The sequence below is a fragment of the Ranitomeya variabilis genome, chromosome 6 (genome assembly GCF_051348905.1).
Source record: "Ranitomeya variabilis isolate aRanVar5 chromosome 6, aRanVar5.hap1, whole genome shotgun sequence".
In the NCBI taxonomy this organism is placed as follows: Eukaryota; Metazoa; Chordata; class Amphibia; order Anura; family Dendrobatidae; genus Ranitomeya; species Ranitomeya variabilis.
In genome coordinates, this window is record NC_135237.1 from 70,471,690 (window position 1) to 70,491,585 (window position 19,896).

The window sequence follows — 19,896 nt, forward strand, 5'->3', positions numbered from 1 at the left end:
CTATATTAAAAATAGAAATCACCTGGATTTTATAAATAAAGTAGAAATATTACATTTATGCTCAGCATTATATATACTATTAACATGTCTAAGTATAGAAAACATTTTACGATGCTTTATGAGAAGTGTACAGAATTCTGGTTGGCGCCTGGTTTAGTTACATCCTAAATAATAAGAGTTAACCAAAACAACATTCCTTGGTAATATACACTAATCCAACTTAGTTTATCCAGTTACCATACTTTATGTATCACAGGAAGTTCTAGAAACTATATAATATATAATAGTACATCACTTTGAACTGTGTTCTTAAGCTTACACCATTTCCTTTGCACATTAGTTTATATTTTGTATATTTGTTTTATTACATTAGCATATAAAGGAACATGTTGTCACATCATATTTCCACTGGGTAATGCTTTTTTTAAATTAACAGTAAAACAATAAATTAACAAATGCTTAAAAATCCTAAAATATATTGAAATGTATTTAGATAGATGAGGAATAGCAAAGAAAATGAAAGATGCTAAAACAATTGAGGCAGTACAAGATCTTATAGAAGGTAAATATTTACAAAACAAAAACTTTACTTTATCTAAACCCATGTCGAATATTATATAGTAGGGGAGCATCAGAAACTCTCAGGTATCACTACATGCTATCAAAAGGATAAAGAAGAAGAAAAGAGACAATGTAATAGAGATAGCTGTCACAAGTAGGCATCACCATTGGTCACAAGGATGTACGGCAAGTCTCCACTGCAGAAAAGTACACAAAGAACACTAAAGCATCAGTGATAGAGTGACAGGGTATGTACGAGATTAATTGACAGTGCTTTTTCATTTTAGTTTATTTTTGCCTTTTTTTTTTAATTCGTGGGACAAACTTTTTAAAGTTTAGCCTTAAGCACCAAATTGTGCTCCCCCAGATGATTTTTCCTTGACCATTAGGACAATTCCCCACCCTGTAGTTTGCTAATATTTAAGCTAGGATGACCTGCTTTAAACTATATGATAGTAAATATTCACACTAAGTGTTTGTGGTGTTATATTGGAAATATTCACAAAACGGATAGTGCCATAATTAGGGCTGATCTGAGCTAAAGCTCTATAGCCGTAATGTCCAGAAAATGCTGTAACGTAGCCATATCTATATCACTTAAAATAAAAGGTGAATAATGAGAAGGGTGTCAAGTTGTGTCTTTATGTGCTGTAATAATCTTCGCAAGGAGTTAATTAATCAACTAAAAAACAGTCTATCCCATATACATTTTAGAAAGAGACTTTCATGATGTATCTAAGAACCATTGCAGTTTAACATAGTAGCATAGTAACATAGTTAGCAAGGCCGAAAAAAGACATTTGTCCATTTAGTTCAGCCTAAATTCCATCAGAATAAATCCCCAGATCTAAGTCCTTCTAAAGAACCTAATAAAGTTTAAAAACTTTGCCATCACATGTGAAATCGCTAAACATCTATATCATTATACTGTTCATCTAATGTCACATCTCCACCCAGACTTTCTCTAGATCGCAAGGTGCAGCACACAGAGTAATGGAGATGTCATAGACAATATCTTGGGGTGGCACAGAGGTTCTTCTGCCAGAGATAGTGGTTTGGCTGGGACCTGAGGTTCCCGGATCTCAGCAGGTGTAATCAGCTCCCTTTTATGGCCAATGTCGTAGCACCACACCCTACTTAAACTTTCAGCATTCTGCTGGAAATTACAGATGTTGTGCCTGGACAACTTCCAGGACTCTGGTGCTACTACTTATTGTGTTACCCTGATCTTGACCATGCTTGTTACTCAATGTCTGCCTCTGAGATCCTCATGATCCTGACCTTAACCTGTTTAACTAAGTTTTGACTGATCTCATGGCATCAAACCTCGGCTATTCCCTTGACTATGGTTTTGTCTCATCATTCTGTTCTGGGTTCTGCCCCTCCAGATACTGACTTGGCTAGTTAGACTACTAATGCCTCAGACTCTTTCTTCTGGCCAGCAGGTATTCCATTGATGTAACTCAGGGGACTACACAGTAAGTCTGTATCTCTGCGTAGAAGTTAAAAGGTGAATGTCGGAGCTCCTCTGAGATCTGGAAAATGAAGTGTCTAGAGCCAAGGCTGTCTGAAGTAGTCTTTTTAGGCTTATGGCCAAAGCCAGACATTACATCTAATCAGGCAATGATATTGAGACCATTCCTTACTAATGTCATAGCCATATAGAAGGCATAGTCACCACAATGTTCCAACTATGATTTAGGTAAAGTCAAGAAATCTCCAAAAGCTACAGTGACTTATTAGAAGTTGATACAGCCTGTGAAATCTCTAGCCCAATATACAGAATATAAATCATGTATTCTTTATTTCTATAATGTATTCCCATCCAAGAGTGTGATAGCATCATTATTGATGTTGGAAACAAAATGTATTGGATTCAGCAGACCTGTAGTATGTTGCAGACGCAGAAGAATATTGATCGTACAGCACCAGGTAGAGAGTACGCTAATTTGTAGTCCAGTCAATGACTACATGTATTTAAAGGGGTACCCCGAACAACATGATATGGTTGTGGTAAAAGAAGACAAAGCATGAATGGGTTTATGTGTGTTTATTAAGATAAGGCAATATATTCATTAAGTGTATATTGAGAATGCGGATCAGAATAGTGGGGGTGTTTCCTTACTGCTATCTTGTCCATAGAAGCTGAAGACTTATAATTAAGTAAAGATAAACTGTGTATATTTTTATTTACATATAGGATACATTGGCACATGAATTTTAATTTTTAACTTAATTACATGTATTTTAGACTACAATCATTTTTGTCATAGGTTTTCATTAAAATTCTGGCTTTTACAGACTTTTGGTGTGCATGATTTTTGGCTACTTAATAAGCTAACTGAAAATCTGTCAGTGAACTTTTTATAAAAGGAAAGTTTGTAACTCTTTTATCTCTCTTTGTTAGCTCCCCTTAGATGCTTTATAACCCTAAAGTTCAGCTGAACTTTGCTGTAATCTGTGGTCATAAGTCAACTAAAAAGAGCTCAAGAAAAGAACAATAAAAGAGTTAAAAACTCTCTCTTTAGAACAATTGCATTAATGGATTCTTAGCTCATTCTGCATCCAGCAATGGACAGTGCAACACGAAGGCTTTTGCTGAAACCCAATTGCAAAAATGAACTTTAGACCAAAATACACCCATTTAAGTAAAAAACCCAGCTCTTTGAGATGTCCATATTATTTAAAGGGTTTCACCCAAATGTTGCACCATTTGCTTTCTACATCCTTTGTGTTGCACTGTCTATTGCTGGCTGTAGAATGGGTTTACTCTTAGTGCAATCCTAAATATGTCCTACTTGCCCAGGGTTGGTGCACTCCTGTTTGATAGAAATTTTGCACAAAAAGCATTGTCGGGCCGCTGGACCAAACTGTTTATTTTCTGTTGCAAGCAGAGGCAGTTTTGCTTCTGCAGCACCGGAAAGGCTCAGTAGCACTGAATTTGTCCAGCTTCGTGGCAACACTTACAAGTGTAACACCCCAGGTTCCTGGTCATTACAGTGGCATTGCTTTCCTCACAGGGAGAGTGATGTCATGCTTGGAAGCAGGGAAGAATCCCTTTATCAGGTATCACAAACATGCAACATGTTCTTACTCCAGGCCAGAAGGGGGAGCTCTGATCCAGCTTGTGGGTGGCTCCTCTATATATATTCTGGCTGGAGGGAGAGTTAGTTAGTGTGTCAGAGACAGGGAAAGAGGGCAGTCTGTCACAGAGGATTGAGGAGAGAGGAAGAGACAGAGAGAGTCAGGAAGACACGTGAGGTGCTGCAGCTCCTGGAAAGGGAGAGAAAAGGACAGAACAAGCTGTAGAAAGAATGAAGGAGGAAGGATCAAAGGAGAGTGAAGAGTTGGAGAGAGAAGCTGTGACTGAGCTTCCTCCATGCTAAATCACAGATACCGGTAGCCGGAAGATCAAGGTTGTGGGTGTAACTTCATGCCCCACGGCAGAAACCGGCAGACAGTTGGATTTCAAATCACCTGCCCACCATTAACACCTGAAGATACAGTAGCAGATAGAGCCCGGGTTGTGATAGAGATCCTGTAAAAAGGCTCTAGTTACCTGTCATGCGGGTAGTGTCCTACCTAAAGGGGACAGAGAGAATGTGAGGACCTCATGTGAGGCCTAAGGCAGCAAGGGACTACAACACCACAGTGCTAGAAGGAAGGCTTCCAACTCCATCTGGTAAGGGGGATTCCAGATTTACTTCCAAGCTGGCCGGACCATACCAGTACCTGTGATCTGTTACCCTGGACTGCGGTTGCCTGAACTCTACAGTAAAAAGGTAGAGACTGCAACTTGAGTCCTTTATTTCTTTCTACACCATCTACCATCTGTCCCTACTACACTGGGAGCCCTGGGGACCCAGCTTCACCTGTGGGAAGTCATATCATCCCAGCTGCCATAACATCACCCCATTGGACCCCTTTAAAGACTTTTCCCTTAACATGGGCACCCAGGGCAAAGGACCGGGTCACTGCCGCCGTGACACATCACTTTAAGTACTGGATCCAGTACCGAGTACCCCACGGCCCTGGCGGGCATTTCACAAGCTCTAATGGATAGAACTTGTAAGCACTGTACTCACTGCCAAGGAGATTGCTCACCACTGATCGACTGCAGTGATGGCCTGAACCAAGTTGACAAGGAGTAAATGATAGAATTAAAAAGCAAACTGAAAAGTTGCTTGTTGCAAGCACTTTGTAATTTTTACCATTTATGAAAAATGAGAATAACCCTTTAATGGAAAACTGACACTGGCAGTAGGAATTAAATGCATGCTTTATGTTTTGTTATGTTTTGTACAATTTAATGACCCTGTCAATATTTATACAAACCCCACCCAATAAGATATAGTCTTTCTTCCAACATTACAATCCTTTCGATCTAAAACTTGGACGTATTGTTCATAAATAAAATCAGCACAAAACTATTTTGTACAATCGCCTTTAATAAGTACCATATTGTATTTACATCTACTAGGTAACATGAGCAGAAGATAATTGGACGTCAGCAAGAGCGGCGAAACCTATAAAGTACAGAGAGCTATGGGTTTACTCCCTAGAATTGGACATGTACAATAAGTGACGCGAGCAGCTGCTTCGGAACATGGATTCCTATTTACCGTACTGTAGTTTTCTTCAAGCAAAACTTATTTCCATAGTCATTTTCCCTTTAAGAGGAACAATTCCACATGACAAGTTAATGCGCTCAGGTACTTGAGCGAGTACATTTTTCTGGCGTAACCTCTGGATTATGCACAATGAATGCCATCCTAAAATAGATTTAATAGGTATGTCTACATTGTGTTTAACAGAAGAAACACAGCGGAATACTGTAACGTTCACTTAAGTCAGGCTCCCAAGTGTTGCAAGAGAAAAGCTTTTTGATGTCGCTCAGTTTTATACCTTTTGCATAGCTGCACATACAATTTACTAATTCATATTGTAATGCAAATTTCATATACCCACACATCGTGGTACAAGTGCCGTCTGACATTTCTTAAAAAAAAAGTGCCAACGTAGTCCATTATCACAGTATTGATCTCAGCCTTTTATTTTATTAACCGCATGAAAAAAAAAACAAAAACTCAATAACGTCTAATGTAACGTTACGTTACCGAGCTCAGTTTGTCATTTGTTTCTCAGAGTTACCATAACTTTGCAGCTCGCCTGCAGTCCTATGTAAAACCTAGATAACACAAACTCAGCTCTTCTATGTCCTTAACAAGCAATACTTTAGGAGAGGAATAGGATATCCGATGCATAATATATTTTCCATCTTTTTCAAAACGATCCCTTCAATGCAAACAACATGATACACTTGACTTTCCGTAGGTCGATACGTTGTATCAAGTGTCAAGAAACTGGATGACAGAATGAATCCCCGACCTAAGGAATATTATCTGACAATCGTCTTAGATTCCTTTAACTATCGATCACAACTGGCAATTATTTACCATAATGAAATAAGAGAATCTTTTGCTCTTTAGGGAAATGTTTATGTCTCTCTGGAGAAAGCAGCAAAAGGAAATTGCCGATTCCCTGACTGCTAAGTCTTAGTTACATCTCATGTGTATGGCCGAGGTGAGTATACGTAGCGTCTCCAATCATCAGCTGCAACTACAAAAGTTTACAAGGCAGCACCTCTAGTAAAAGGAGAGCGCCAGGTACTAATGAGGAAGGTGGCGAGTTCCAGACATCTCATCCCCCTATGTGCATATGTTATGTGGAGCATCGGATGAATCCAGTCTATGTTGCATTCAAATTCTTCACTGGGAACTAGTTACAAAAGCCATTCAGCAACTTCGAAAAGCTCCCAGCCCCCCTTGAAGAATGTATGTAAGGAAAGACAAGAAAGCTTAATTATCCTGCCTGCTATTCTGAAGCTATACATAATTGATGGAGGTAAAAAAAAAAGAAGCAATCTGTTAAAAATAGCAAAACTCTACAACTGCAGGCTCCGGAGCAGTCCTGGCGGTACGGAGTGACTCAGGTGGTATCCAGTGCATGTCATTCCCAAACATTTCCCACGTAATAAAAGAAAAAGATCACATCGTTATTACCTGCTCTTGCTGCTGCTGCGATTTCCCTGAAGCATTCTGTTCCTTAGCTGTGGTCATGATCACCCCCACTTGTACCCACCGCAGTAGTCTATGTGATGTTACCGTCTGGTGAAAATGCCCCAAAGCCAACGAGTACGAGTTACTATTCCATCACAACAGTCATCGGTCGATATCAATGCATATCAAAAAGGAATGCGAAACACCAAATAATACAAAGTCAGGGGAGATGATAAGATGCGAGGCTCTTTACAATTAGCAACAGCCTCTGCATCACAGAAGCAATGATAACTGCTTGGCAACCTGCTACTGGCAGCAGCATAGCTTGGAGACAACCTAGCGATGTAGCCCCCCTCCTGCTTCCCTTCCTCTCCTCCACCTCCTCCTCCTCTTTCCCTAGCCAGGCTCACAGAGCATGCACCAGCCCGCAGCCCTGCCAGCAGAAAGGTAGCAGCACAGCCTTCCCCTTGTAGGACTGTCTCCCCGTCAGGGAGAGATCCAGATGTAAGGCACGGCCTCATTGGTTGCTCCGGCACACAGGACAGAGTCTAAGGCTACGACGTGCAATCTGCACATTTTTCTGTGCCATATTATCACCCAGAGCCCAAAACGTCAAGTTGTAGAACTGATCTGAGGATGAAATGTTCATCGAATCATGTGCACAGTGCACGCGGTTTAATATCATGGTGCACGAACGCCAGTTTATAGGAACATTTCTATAAAAACAGTTAATATGTTTCTCATGTCAAAAGTTTCAATTTTATTGTATCGACGTGTTTGTTCCATCATATTAAGTTCTGTAGGGTTCTTTTGTTTGTTTGTTTATTTGCTTTTTGCATTTTATTAAATACAAGATGTTATTTTTTAATAAGGAAGGAGAGAGGAACGAGATGCTGTTTGTTATTAAATGTTATGTCGCTTGTTATTTATTATGTTTAGTTACTTTTTTATCGTTTTTTGTGCGGTAAGGAGGGGTTCTGTCGACTCAGAATTGCCTGATATGTAATTAAGACTTCATTATCTATCCTTATGTTAATGGAGAACTGGGATCTGTGACCCCTGAGGATGACCCACCATGCCCTCATCATTAATTCATGTTAATAGTATTCAGGCATCTGAAGCAGAAAAAAAGTTTGATCTTAGCATTAACAAAGGAATCTCAAGTTATAAGATACGAATGTGGAGAACCCGTTCAAACTCGGGAACCAGAGACTTCAGAAACCCTTTTCATTCTAAATCCAAAGACCCCTTTACACAGAGAAATCAAAGAGCTTTTTTAAGCCCTGAAACTGGTGTGCTTCTTTAACTTTTTGCAACTGAAATTACAGAAGGTCTCATGTGTACCAGATGCCCAAATAATTTCTTAAAATATGGGAACCCCTTACATTTCTGAAACTAAAAAATAAACTGGTTGACACTTTTATATTTAACACACACCAAACACTTTCAGTTCTTAAATGCAACAAAAAAATTAACATTTTGTGAAGCCAGGAAACTCATTCTGACTGGTTTTGAAACTGGAGACTCGCTAGCGGTTCTGAAGCCTGAGGATCTCTTTAACCCCTTTCCAAGATCAGGCACAATAGTACACCGATGTCAGACTCCCCCTGTTTGGTGCGGGCTCCGGCGATGAGTCCGCACCTTTCCGAGCACATGACAGCTTATCTATACTGCTGATATATGACCGCAACAGCCGCGGGTGGAATTGTGATCCACCCGCGGCTGTTAACTAGTGAAATACCACTGTCAATCTCTGACAGCAGCATTTAATTCGCGCTTACCGGAAGTGCATCACTAAACCTGCCCATCGGTGACCCCGTCACATGCTTGCGGGTCACTGATGGGTTGGCATGACAGCCAGAGGTCTCCAGCAGACCTCCATGGTTGTCATAGCCAGATTGCTACGAGGGCCTCCTGGTGGTCGGCGCTCATAGCAAGTGAGCATTTCTGCTACATACAGGTGATCTGATCATCGCCTGTATGTAACAGAGCCGATCAGACAGCTGCAGCTTCTACTCTCCCATGGGGAAAGCAAAAGTAAAAAAAAAAAGTTTTTAAAATATTAAAAAAAATGTAAAAGTTCAAATCACCCCCTTTCGCCCCACTCAAAATAAAACAAACAAAAAAAATCAAGTATAGACATATTTGGTATCGCTGCGTTTGGAATCGCCCGATCTATCAACATAAAAACAAGAATTAAACCAATCGTTAAAAGGCGTAACGAGAAAAAAAGTCAAAACGACAGAAAAACGTTTTTTGGTTGCCGCAACACTGCATTTAAATGCAATAACGAGCGATCAAAATATCGTATCGGCACAAAAATGGTATTAAAAATGTCAGCTCGGCACGCAAAAAATAATCCCTCACCCGACCCGAGATCACTAAAAATGGAGACTCTACGGGTATCGGAAAATGGAAAAAAAATTTTTGCAACAAACTTTAGAATTTTTTTAACCACTTAAATAAAAAAGAACCCAGACATGTTTGATGTCTATGAACTATGAACCAGGAGAATCATATTCACAGGTCAGTTTTAGCATTTAGAGAACATGTTAAAAAAAAAAAAAACAACTGTGGGATTGCACTTTTTTGTAATTTCACCACACTTGGAATTTTTTTTTACCATTTTCCAGTACACGATATGTTAAAACCAATGGTGTCTTTCGAAAGTTCAACTCGTCCTGCAAAAAACAAACCCTCATATGGCCATATTGACCAAAAAATAAAAAAAAGTTATGGCTCTGGGGAGAAGGGGAGCAAAAAATGAAAATGCAAAAAACAAAAATACCTCTGGTCATTAAGGGGTTAAAGTAGTGGACGACCTCTTAAAAGGGCCACTGTCACCCCCCTCCAGCCGTTATAAACTAAAAGAGCCACCTTGTGCAGCAGTAATGCTGCATTCTAACAAGGTGGCTCTTTTAGTTTTAGGTTAAAGTATACCCAAAATAAAGCGTTTTGATACTTAGCCACAAAAGCTGTCTTTATCCAGGGAGGCGGGTCCTCACTCCCCAGCTTGAACCGCTACTCTGCTGTCACTCACATCTTCAGGGTCTTTCAGCGCCACCCCCTCAGCGCTGTTGACGTTTCAAAACCGGTGCCTGCGCTGTGTACTACTGTGCTGCGCAGGCGCAGAGAGCTCTGGCCGTCTGAGGTCCCAGCCAGGCTTGCAGACTGCGCCTGTGCGGGCAGTGCGGCCACCCACCTTTGGAATCCCCGCCCCGCAGTGTGTTATGCATTATGCAGAGTGCGGGGCTGGGATTCACAAGCAGGGCGGCCGCACAGGCGCAGTCTGCAAGCCTGGCTGTGACGTCAGACAGCCAGAGCTCTCTGCAAATGCGCAGCACAGTAGTACACAGCGCAGTCGCCGGTTTTGAAATGTAAACAGCGCTGAGGGGGCGGCGCCGAAAGACCCTGAAGATGTGAGTGACGGCAGAGTAGCGGTTCAAGCTGGGGAGTGAGGACCCGCCTCCCTGGATAAAGACAGCTTTTGTGGCTAAGTATCAATATGCTTTATTTTGGGTATACTTTAACCTAAAACTAAAAGAGCCACCTTGTTAGAATGCAGCATTAATGCTGCACAAGGTGGCTCTTTTAGTTTATAACGGCTGGAGGGGGGTGACAGTGGCCCTTTAAGTATTTGATGCAGAAATTTCTTCATCTTTTCTGTATCTTTTGGCAGGAAAAACACAGCGTAAAATAGGTGCATTTTTTAAGCGTTTATGATGCGTTTTTTACCTGCATCTTTGGTGCATATTTTTGCCTACTTATTAGTATAGGTGAAATACGGAGCTGGAACACTGGAAGAACGGACATGTGGCACATAGTGTTGAGCATTCCGATACCGCAAGTATCGGGTATCGGCCGATACTTGCGGTATCGGAATTCCGATACCGAGATCCGATATTTTTGTGATATCGGAAATCGGAATCGGAAGTTCCCAGTGTATGGTTCCCAGGGTCTGGAGGAGAGAAGACTCTCCTTCAGGCCCTGGGATCCATATTCATGTAAAAATAAATAATAAAAATAAAAAATAGGGATATACTCACCCTCTGGCACACCCTGGTTGTAACCGCTGCAACCGGCAACCTCCGTTCCTAAGAATGAGCGAGTGAAGGAACTTTGATGACGTTGCGGCTTGTGATTGGTCGCGTGAGCGGTCACGTGACCACTCACGCGACCAATCACAAGCCGCAACGTCATCGCAGGTCTTTCACTCCCTGCATTCTTATGAACGGAGGCAGACGCTTGGACCGGTGAGAGCCGGGGCCGCCGGAGGGGTGAGTATATCAATATTTTTTATTTTTATTCTTTATTTTACACATGAATATGGATCCCAGGGCCTGAAGGAGAGTTTCCTCTCCTTCAGACCCTGGGAACCATCCAGGATACCTTCCAATACTTGTGTCCCATTGATTTGTATTGGTATCGGGTATCGGTATCGGCGATATCTGATATTTTTTGGATATCGGCCGATACAATCCGATACCGATACTTTCAAGTATCAGAAGGTATCGCTCAACACTAGTGGCACATTTAAATGTGCACCAAATCTTCAAGTAATAAAAATAATCAATGTGTGTGTGAGGCTTCATGATCATCAGGGAACCCTTCAGGTTTTATGACAAATCTAAAAAAATAAAAAGAAAAAAGAAATGCAACAAACACAACAAATCTGCAATGTGTGCACAGGTCCTTAGTAGTGATGAGCGGATATACTCGTTACTCGAGATTTCTTGAGCATGTTCGGGGGTCCTCCGAGTATTTTTTTAGTGCTCGGAAATTTAGTTTTCATCATGGCAGCTGAATGATTTACATCTGTTAGCCAGCTTGATTACATGTGGGGATTCCCTGGCAACTAGGCAACCCCCACATGTACTTATGCTGGCTAACAGATGTAAATCATTCAGCTGCTGTGATGAAAACTAAATCTCCGAGCACTAAAAAATACTCGGAGGACCCCCGAGAGTGCTCGAGAAATCTCAAGTAACGAGTATATTCGCTCATCACTAGTCCTTAGGGTTCATTCACACATCAGTTTTTCGCGCATTAGTGCTATCCATGTTTTTCACTGATATCACTCGTACCTATGATAGTCTATGAGGCTATACATATGTCCATGATTTTTTGCCGACCAAGTGGTCTATGCAAAATTATGGAGATTTGTCCAACGATGAAGCAAGTGTTGTATCAAACTCAGCGATCAAACTGTCCGATTTTCACTGATTGCTAGATAGGAGAAAGTGAAGAATCTTTTTTTTTCACATACAAGAAAAACGATGAAAATCGGACCAAACTTCAATGAAACTCAAATGACACTTTGATGAAAATCTTCTGTTTTTACCTGAAAAAAACTGATGATGAATGGAGATGTGGCTCTTTTGGCTCCATACGGTGCCAAATCTCAAAATAGCTGATCAGTAGGAGTGGAGGCATAATGTTAGACCAATCTGATATTGATTGCCAATTCTTAGGATAAGTCATCAATATCATAAGCCTAGAAAAATCAATCAAAGTTCTGAAACTGCAAAAACTTTTATTTCTGACTCCAGAGAACTCTCTTACATTATTGAGCCATAGTATTCCAGTTATGTTCTCACACTGATGGGTTCTCACCCTCAATACCATGAATGTTTTTAAACTGTAGAGACACTTTCATTACTTTGAGGGAATCTGTTATCTGAGAGCAACAGAATGTAGGAAAAGAGACCCTGATTCCAGTGATGTATCACTTAGCTTACTGAATGCAGTTGTTGCCACAAGCAGAGTTCTTAGATGCAGAATGCAGCAGAGATCAGAAAGATAACCCTGCCCCCATCAGGCTCTATATGTACATAGTCTATTGACAGTGAGCAGATTATCACAGGAAGGGGTGGAGTCAGATGACTTTTCAGCTAGTCCCAGCAATGATAAAGTCATAGTGATAAAACCTTGGCAAACAACAGCACACAACCTGATAAGTGATACATTGCTAAAATCTGTGTCTCATCCCCTATCTTATGCTATCCTCAGATTACATAACAAAATCCTGCTTACAGATTCCCTTTAAAGGGATGGGCTCCTCCAGAGAACCCCTTTCTCCAGGAGAACAGCTATCTTGCACTCGTGGGTATTCAGTGATTTTAATGGGTATTATGTAAAGTTAAAGTTCTCTGTGGTTTCTGTAAGCAATGAAAATGAATAAGGGAATACAACATGGACAATCTGCACTGCTGGAAAGTCGAAATGCAGAATTAGGATACACAAGGGTATAATGGCGGTTTTTATTTGTCAATGTGTTTTAAAGTTTTCAAATTTCTTCCTCAGTCAGGACTCAACCACATAACGTGGTTCTGTCTTGAAGAAGTATGAAAACCTCAAAATGCATCGACAATTAAAAACTGCACCTATTAGCTTCTGTGCTCTCTAACTTCTGCCCTAAGCAATGAAAATGTATCACAGTGGCCTTTGGGTGGATCCCAAGCATGACATCAGCCTTTCCCCAAGAAACATACAATGTCGATGTGTTTCAAAGTTTTCATACTTCTTCCTCAGGACATAACCACATAACTCGAGGAAGAAGTATGAAAACTTCGAAACGCGTCGACAATTAAAAACTGCACCTATTAGCGCTTTGGTGCTCTCTATCTCCTGCACTAAGCAATGAAAATGGATCACAGTGGCCTTTGGGTGGATCCCAAACATGACATCAGCCTTTCCCCAAGAAACATACAATGGAAATTGGGTTGTCCAATCCTGGCAATTCCTTTAAACTGGTGTGAGGATTTCTTTATCTCCCTTTGCTGTTCTTCACAGCCTCTCAAATCAATCTCCATGAAAAGAGGAAAGTGATTCAGGGAACAGAAATCTATTACAGAATTGATGTTACCTCCAGAAAAACGGTCTGCCACTAAAGGAACAGGGATTCGCCCATTTCACAGATCTCCTAGTAATGTCCGTATGCTTAAGGGATCGCATCCATTTTGTTTCTTCATGATGGTAAATGAGAGAATGAAATTTATAATCAAATTGCTATATTTCCCCCGTGAATCTGACTATTGTGATTTATTAATGAACACATTACTGTATGTTGCCGCCTTGACCCGCTGTTCTTATATGGATCATATCTGACAGAGGTTTATTAGAGCAATTGAATGTTGATCCATACTCATTATACAGATATTAACCTTTATCAAAGCTAACCTCCGAGATTTTATTGCTGTGAAATACCTTTAATCCAGCATCTAATGATCCAGATTTTCCAGTGATACGTTATTCATGAAAGCTGATATTGGATATAAGGTGGGAACATATAGAAAACTTGCTGGAGAGTCAGCAACTAATCAAAGAAGGCTTAAGATATGACGGGTGGCGGGAAATTTGTGGAAACAGCTGTAAAAGTGCGATGACAAGCATTCAGTCACCCAGAAGACCTAGGGAGCAACATGAAATCCACTGGGTAGTAATGTGCACCGAGGTCACAGTTTAACATGTGATGGAGAATTGTCGGGCAGGCGAAAGTAAACAGTCACCAGTTATTTCATGTCTGAACTAAGACTAGCACCTTAATCAGCACCTGTGCTGCCTTTTATAAAGGAGTATATACCCCCTGACTCCCCCGGTATGGCCCCCTAAAATCATTTTAAATTCTCCCATGTAAATCCTGCCGTCCGGTCTGATAGTTGTCCTTGCTGAGGCGTCTAACCCTCCTCCCGGCTTCTGATCACCATCCTCCTGCTCTCATTGATGTAGATGATGCCTCCGGTGTCATCCGCATAGCCAGGTGAAAACTCACACCTGCACACTTTGCTCTGCCCTACTTATGTTTTAGCCTCCGCCTGCAGTCGGTGGTGTCTCTGCACAGGCGCGATATTTTGCAAGAGGCGTCATCCATGTCAATCAGAGCAGGAGGACGAAGATCAGAACCCGGGAAGAGGGTTAGATGCCTCAGCAAGGATGCCTATCAGACCGGCAGGATTTGGGGTGTATACAGGGGGAGTCAGGGGGTTATATACCCCTTTATGGAATTCAGCCAGGCGGTGATTAAGGCGCTAGTCTTAGTTCAGACAGGAAAAACTGGTGATAGACTTTGAGGGAGCGGACAAATTGCTTAGAAATTACTTAAATGGGTTATTCAAACCTGTTTTGGGGGGTGAGTGGGTGGAGGGGAGACGACTTCAACTTTTAAAAATATTTAAAAAAAACAATATACTCACAAAGAAGTAGCAGGAAATTAGTGGGCATTAATTATAAAAGAAGCTTAATAACCCTTTTAATTTAAAAGAATCTGTCAGCAGGTTTTTACTATTTGAGCCCACCATAATGTAAGGGAAGAGAGCCTGATTACAGCGATGTGTCACTTATTAGGCTGTATTTTGCTGTTTCAAGACAATCAGTATTTTATCAGCAGGAGATTATCATTACAGGACAACTGCCCTTGTGCATCCTAGTCTAAACCCACCCCAAGACCTGATTAGCAGCTCTCTGTCACTATACACTGTACATAGAAAGCTGTGGTGTGGACAGGGTTATACATGACTCAGCAACTGAGCTCTGCTAGATCTTCAATAGACAAAACTGTGACTCTATTTCAACTACTGCACTCAATATACTAAGTGATACATCGCTGGAATCAGGGTCTCTGTCTCTACCTCATGCTGCTGTCAGATAACAGAAAAAAACTTAAAAGGCTTAATTTCTCCAATGACACATGATTTATGAAATTATTTGGAAACCACAGGGAGCAAGGGTAGGAACAAAGGTCAGACTTTACTGGTCAGTATCTAACCTAAATTATGTATGGGGAGCAGTTTTGGGTCATTTTAGAATTCCAGGGAGTAAAAAAAACTTTTTAAAAATTACTCTGTCGCACTGTCCATTTTTTATATGTCCCAGTGAAGCATCATTCCCAAGACGCCAGACATTTGGGACTGGAGGAGAGAATAAATGTAAAGCTCACTTGGTCAGGAGCTGTGAACAGTGGGGGGTGAGTAGTGGGGAGAACATGTTTAGGACACTAGTAAACATTGTCCCAAATGTATATTTTTATATGATACATTGGAAAAATAAATGGGAAGTCCCACGGGAGTTACACGACAACAATCTCTGAAAGCTGAAGAATTGGTTAGACTGATATGAGTAAGAAACCTATCCATAATAAAGTCCAAAGGAAATGAAATTAAGAAGCATGTAATAAATAAGGGCTTGTTTACAAAAGATGAGAACAAATACGAAGAGTGACATAAAACAATGTTGAACGTTTTGGCTTTTTTTATTTTCTCCAAAATTGGAAACCTTGCATCACAATCTAAAAATTATCATACAAAGGATATACATATACATGACGAACAGCGAGGATGATTTCAGGCCAGTGTATAATGGTAATGCCTCAGGAAACCATCACAGGATAAAATATAAAAAAGAAAATATCCAGACATCTTATTAGTCCTCAGATATACCTGTGCCTGAGGTTCACTACTCATTGCCATTGTAAAGTGCCGTATATCAACAAGTCATACAATCAGACGAAGTGTGAACTGTTTGCCTAGGAATAGCCACTAGATTCTGATAAATATGTCAGCTAATAGGCTGTAATGTCAGATCACACTTATGGAAAGAGTAAATTGCTATGATTCATCCATCATTACCGAATGTACAACGCAGGCTGGTGACATTGGATCTGCAGTATATGCTAAGCTTGTGAGATGGAGGAACACATGCCTTACCTTAACATAGATCCTCATATGGGTAGATATACTGTAGGCAACATGTTCTATCTGAAGCTGTAAACTGCAGTTTGTCCATGGTAAATACTAGATCCCTACACAGAAGATCTCTAAACATTGATACGACTGGTTGCATATTGAGATCTTGTTGCAGTAGACGGTATAAAAACTCATGGACCACAAATGGTAACCAAAACAGTTGTTAAGGGAGTTTTCTGGGGTTTATCATGTACTTTTCATCATTTTTTGTTGTTTGATAAAAAATAAGACATGATACTTATCATCAACAATCTGCTGCAGCTCATGTTTGGTTCTTCATTGGTCCCTTATGGTCTATGTTTTCTTCTCTCATCCCAACGCACTAGAAATGGCTGCCCATCCAGTCACTGTCCTCAGTGGTGATCTGCTTTGGTCATTGATTATCTCAGTGGGCATTAGAGACAGGCTTGGACTGGCCAACAGGAAAACAGGAGAATCCTCCGGTGGGCCCCTGTGCAAGAGTAGGCCTTGCAATCCGCCCGCGACTGTTAACTAGTTAAATGACGCTGTCAAGCTCTGACAGCGGCATTTAACTCATGCTTCCCGGAAGTGCATCACTAAACCCGCCCATCGTTGAACCTGTCACATGATCGTAGGTCACTGATGGTTTGGAATGACAACTAGAGGTCTCCAGCAGACCTCTATGGTTGTCACTGCCGGATTGCTATGAGCGCTGCCCGATGGTAGGCACTCATAGCAAGTGAGCATTTCTGCTACATACAGGTTATACAGGTTATCTGATGTTCGCCTGCATGTAGCAGAGCCGATCAGGTCATGGCAGCTTCTAGTCTCCCATGGAGACTATTGAAGCATGCTAAAAGTTAAAAAAAAGTTTGGAAAATTTTTTAAAAAATTATAAAAGTTCAAATCACCCCCCTAACGGCCCATTCAAAATTATACAATAAAACAATTAAACATACACATATTTGGTATTGCTGCGTTAAGAATCGCCCGATCTATCAATATAAAAAAATAATTAACCAGATCGTTAAACGGCGTAACGAGAAAAAAGTAAAAATCCTAGAATTACGTTTTTTTGGTCACCGCAACAGTGCATTAAAATGCAATAATGGGCAATCAAAAGATCGTATCTGCACCAAAATGGTATCATTAAAAGCATCAGCTCGGCAGGCAAAAAATAAGCTCCCATCTAACCCGAGATCACAAAAAATGGAGACGTTACGGGTACCGGAAAATGGCGCAATTTTTTTTTTTTTTAAACAAATTTAGCATTTTTTTTCACCACTTAAATAAAAAAAGAACCTAGTCATGTTTGGTGTCTATGAACTTGTAATGTCTATGAACTTGTAATGACCTGGAGAATCATAATGGCAGGTCGGTTTTAGCATGTAGTGAACATGGTAAAAAAAAAAAAAAACTGTGGGATTGCAGTTTTTTCTGCAATTTCGCCGCAGTTTGAATTTTTTTCCAGTTTTCCAGTACACGATATGGTAAATTCAATGGAGCAATTCAAAAGTACAGCAAGCCCTCACATGGCCATATTGGCGGAAAAATAAAAAAGTCATGGCTCTGGGAAGAAGAGGAGCAAAAAAAGTGCAAAAACAAAATTACCTCTGATTGTTTGGTCATTAAGGGGTTAAGTAGTCTGGAAAAAAAATATGTATGTATATGCCGTATAGGTACTGTGTGTGTATGTACTGTATGTATATATATATATATATATATATTTAAGGGATTGACTGTATATATATATATATATATATATATATATATATATATATATATATACAGTCAATCCCTTAAACAACACTCATGAGTAAGTGCTAGATCAAAGCGCTGTGGTAAGAATTAGGGTACTGTCACACAGTGCAATTTTGATCGCTACGACGGCACGATTCGTGACGTTCTAGCGATATCGTTACGATATCGCTGTGTCTGACACGCTACTGCGATCAGACATCACGCTGAGAATCGTACGTCGTAGCAGATCGTTTGGAACTTTCTTTCGTCGCTTGATCACCCGCTGACATCGCTGGATCGTTGTGTGTGACAGCGATCCAGCGATGTGTTCGCTTGTAACCAGGGTAAACATCGGGTAACTAAGCGCAGGGCCGCGCATAGTAACCTGAAGTTTACCCTGGTTACCAGCGTAAACGTAAAAAAAACAAACAGTACATACTTACATTCCGGTGTCTGTCCTCCGGCGTCTCAGCTTCTCTGCACTGTGAGCGCCTGCCGGCCGGAAAGCGAGCACAGCAGTGACGTCACCGCTCTGCTTTCCGGCTATGGTGCTCACACAGTGCAGAGAAGCAGAACGCCGGGGGACAGACACCGGAATGTAAGTATGTAGTGTTTGTTTTTTTAACGTTTACGCTGGTAACCAGGGTAAACATCGGGTTACTATGTGCGGCCCTGCGCTTAGTAACCCGATGTTTACCCTGGTTACTCAGGGACTTCGGCATCGCTCCAGCGCCGTGATTGCAAAGTGTGACCGCAGTCTACGACGCTGGAGCGATAATCATACGACGCTGCGACGTCACGGATCGTGCCGTCGTAGCGATGAAAATGGCACTGTGTGACAGTACCCTTAGGGAAGGGTTAGCTACAAGCGGTAGTTCTGTGGATGGTGTTAATAAAATGTATTGAAAATGTCATCTGTACATACTAGAATGAAAGAGCCAAAGAAAACATGAGAATAAGTAGTGAATGAAAGCAATATTGTGCACAGAATTATGTGCTGTTTGTTAGTTTACAATCTTCCATATCCGAAGTCTGTTCCTCATGTCATTTACACAATGCTTACCCCTGAAAATTGTTTTTTTTACATGCCTTGCCTATGTTACCAGGAGCGAAAAGCAATCACTAGACTTGACTCCATGTATTAAAAATCAAGCTTTAAAAAAAAAATACATTTGGAATCTTGATCTCTGACAGACCCCATCAGCCATCTCTGCGATCATATCATATTATAGCAGAATGATCAGGTAGCTAAAGAAGAAGATGCAGTCCCCTGGTTACAATGTCAATGTCTGGTGCACCACCAAGCGCCAGAGGTTTATCTGAGTAGTTGGCTGCCCATGATTATATGACATGTAAGATATTAAAGAACCACTCCAGGGATATTATACAATTTTTAGTTATCATGTAAGTGTAACTATGGTAATAACATACTGACCGTTTACCGTCATCTCCCAGTTTTAGTGGCATTCCTCCGAGTGGTGACTGCAGTAGCCAAAGTCATTAATAGAGCAACCGCCTTTTCATAATACGTTTGACATGTCGTAAAGAAGTAAAACAAGTTTTGATTGTCAAGATCTGGAGATTGAGACCCTCACTGATGATTTAAGTCAAGTAGAAGTCTTGTGCCCCTATAGCTCTAATCAGCTTTTCTTGGTTCTCTTGGGGTAGAAAGGCTAAGCAGTGTACAAGGTCGAGGAGGCTCTGATCAATGCCAAAGGATCACGATGCACGGCTCAGCGATTCTCAACCTTTATTTAAGTGATCAGTGGGAGTCTCAGCATCCGGACCCCACTGATCAAAATTTCTCTTCAAAATGCTATTACTGTAAACTGAAG

The 19,896-nt window shown here is 40.9% G+C and overlaps 1 protein-coding gene across 3 annotated transcripts in view; it reads right to left on the reverse strand.

The window, feature by feature from the left end:
- Positions 1–19,896, reverse strand: part of DPP6 (dipeptidyl peptidase like 6) — a 1,889,424-nt gene that overhangs the window by 935,416 nt on the left and 934,112 nt on the right. The window contains exon 1 of one of the 3 annotated variants that reach the window (XM_077268630.1): positions 6,624–6,997. The exons of the other annotated variants lie outside the window; for them this stretch is intronic. Within the exon in view, the coding sequence (XP_077124745.1) occupies positions 6,624–6,680 (57 nt within the window). The 5' untranslated portion in view covers positions 6,681–6,997. Of the gene's footprint in view, positions 1–6,623; positions 6,998–19,896 lie in introns of those variants that run through there. 3 annotated transcript variants of the gene reach the window in all.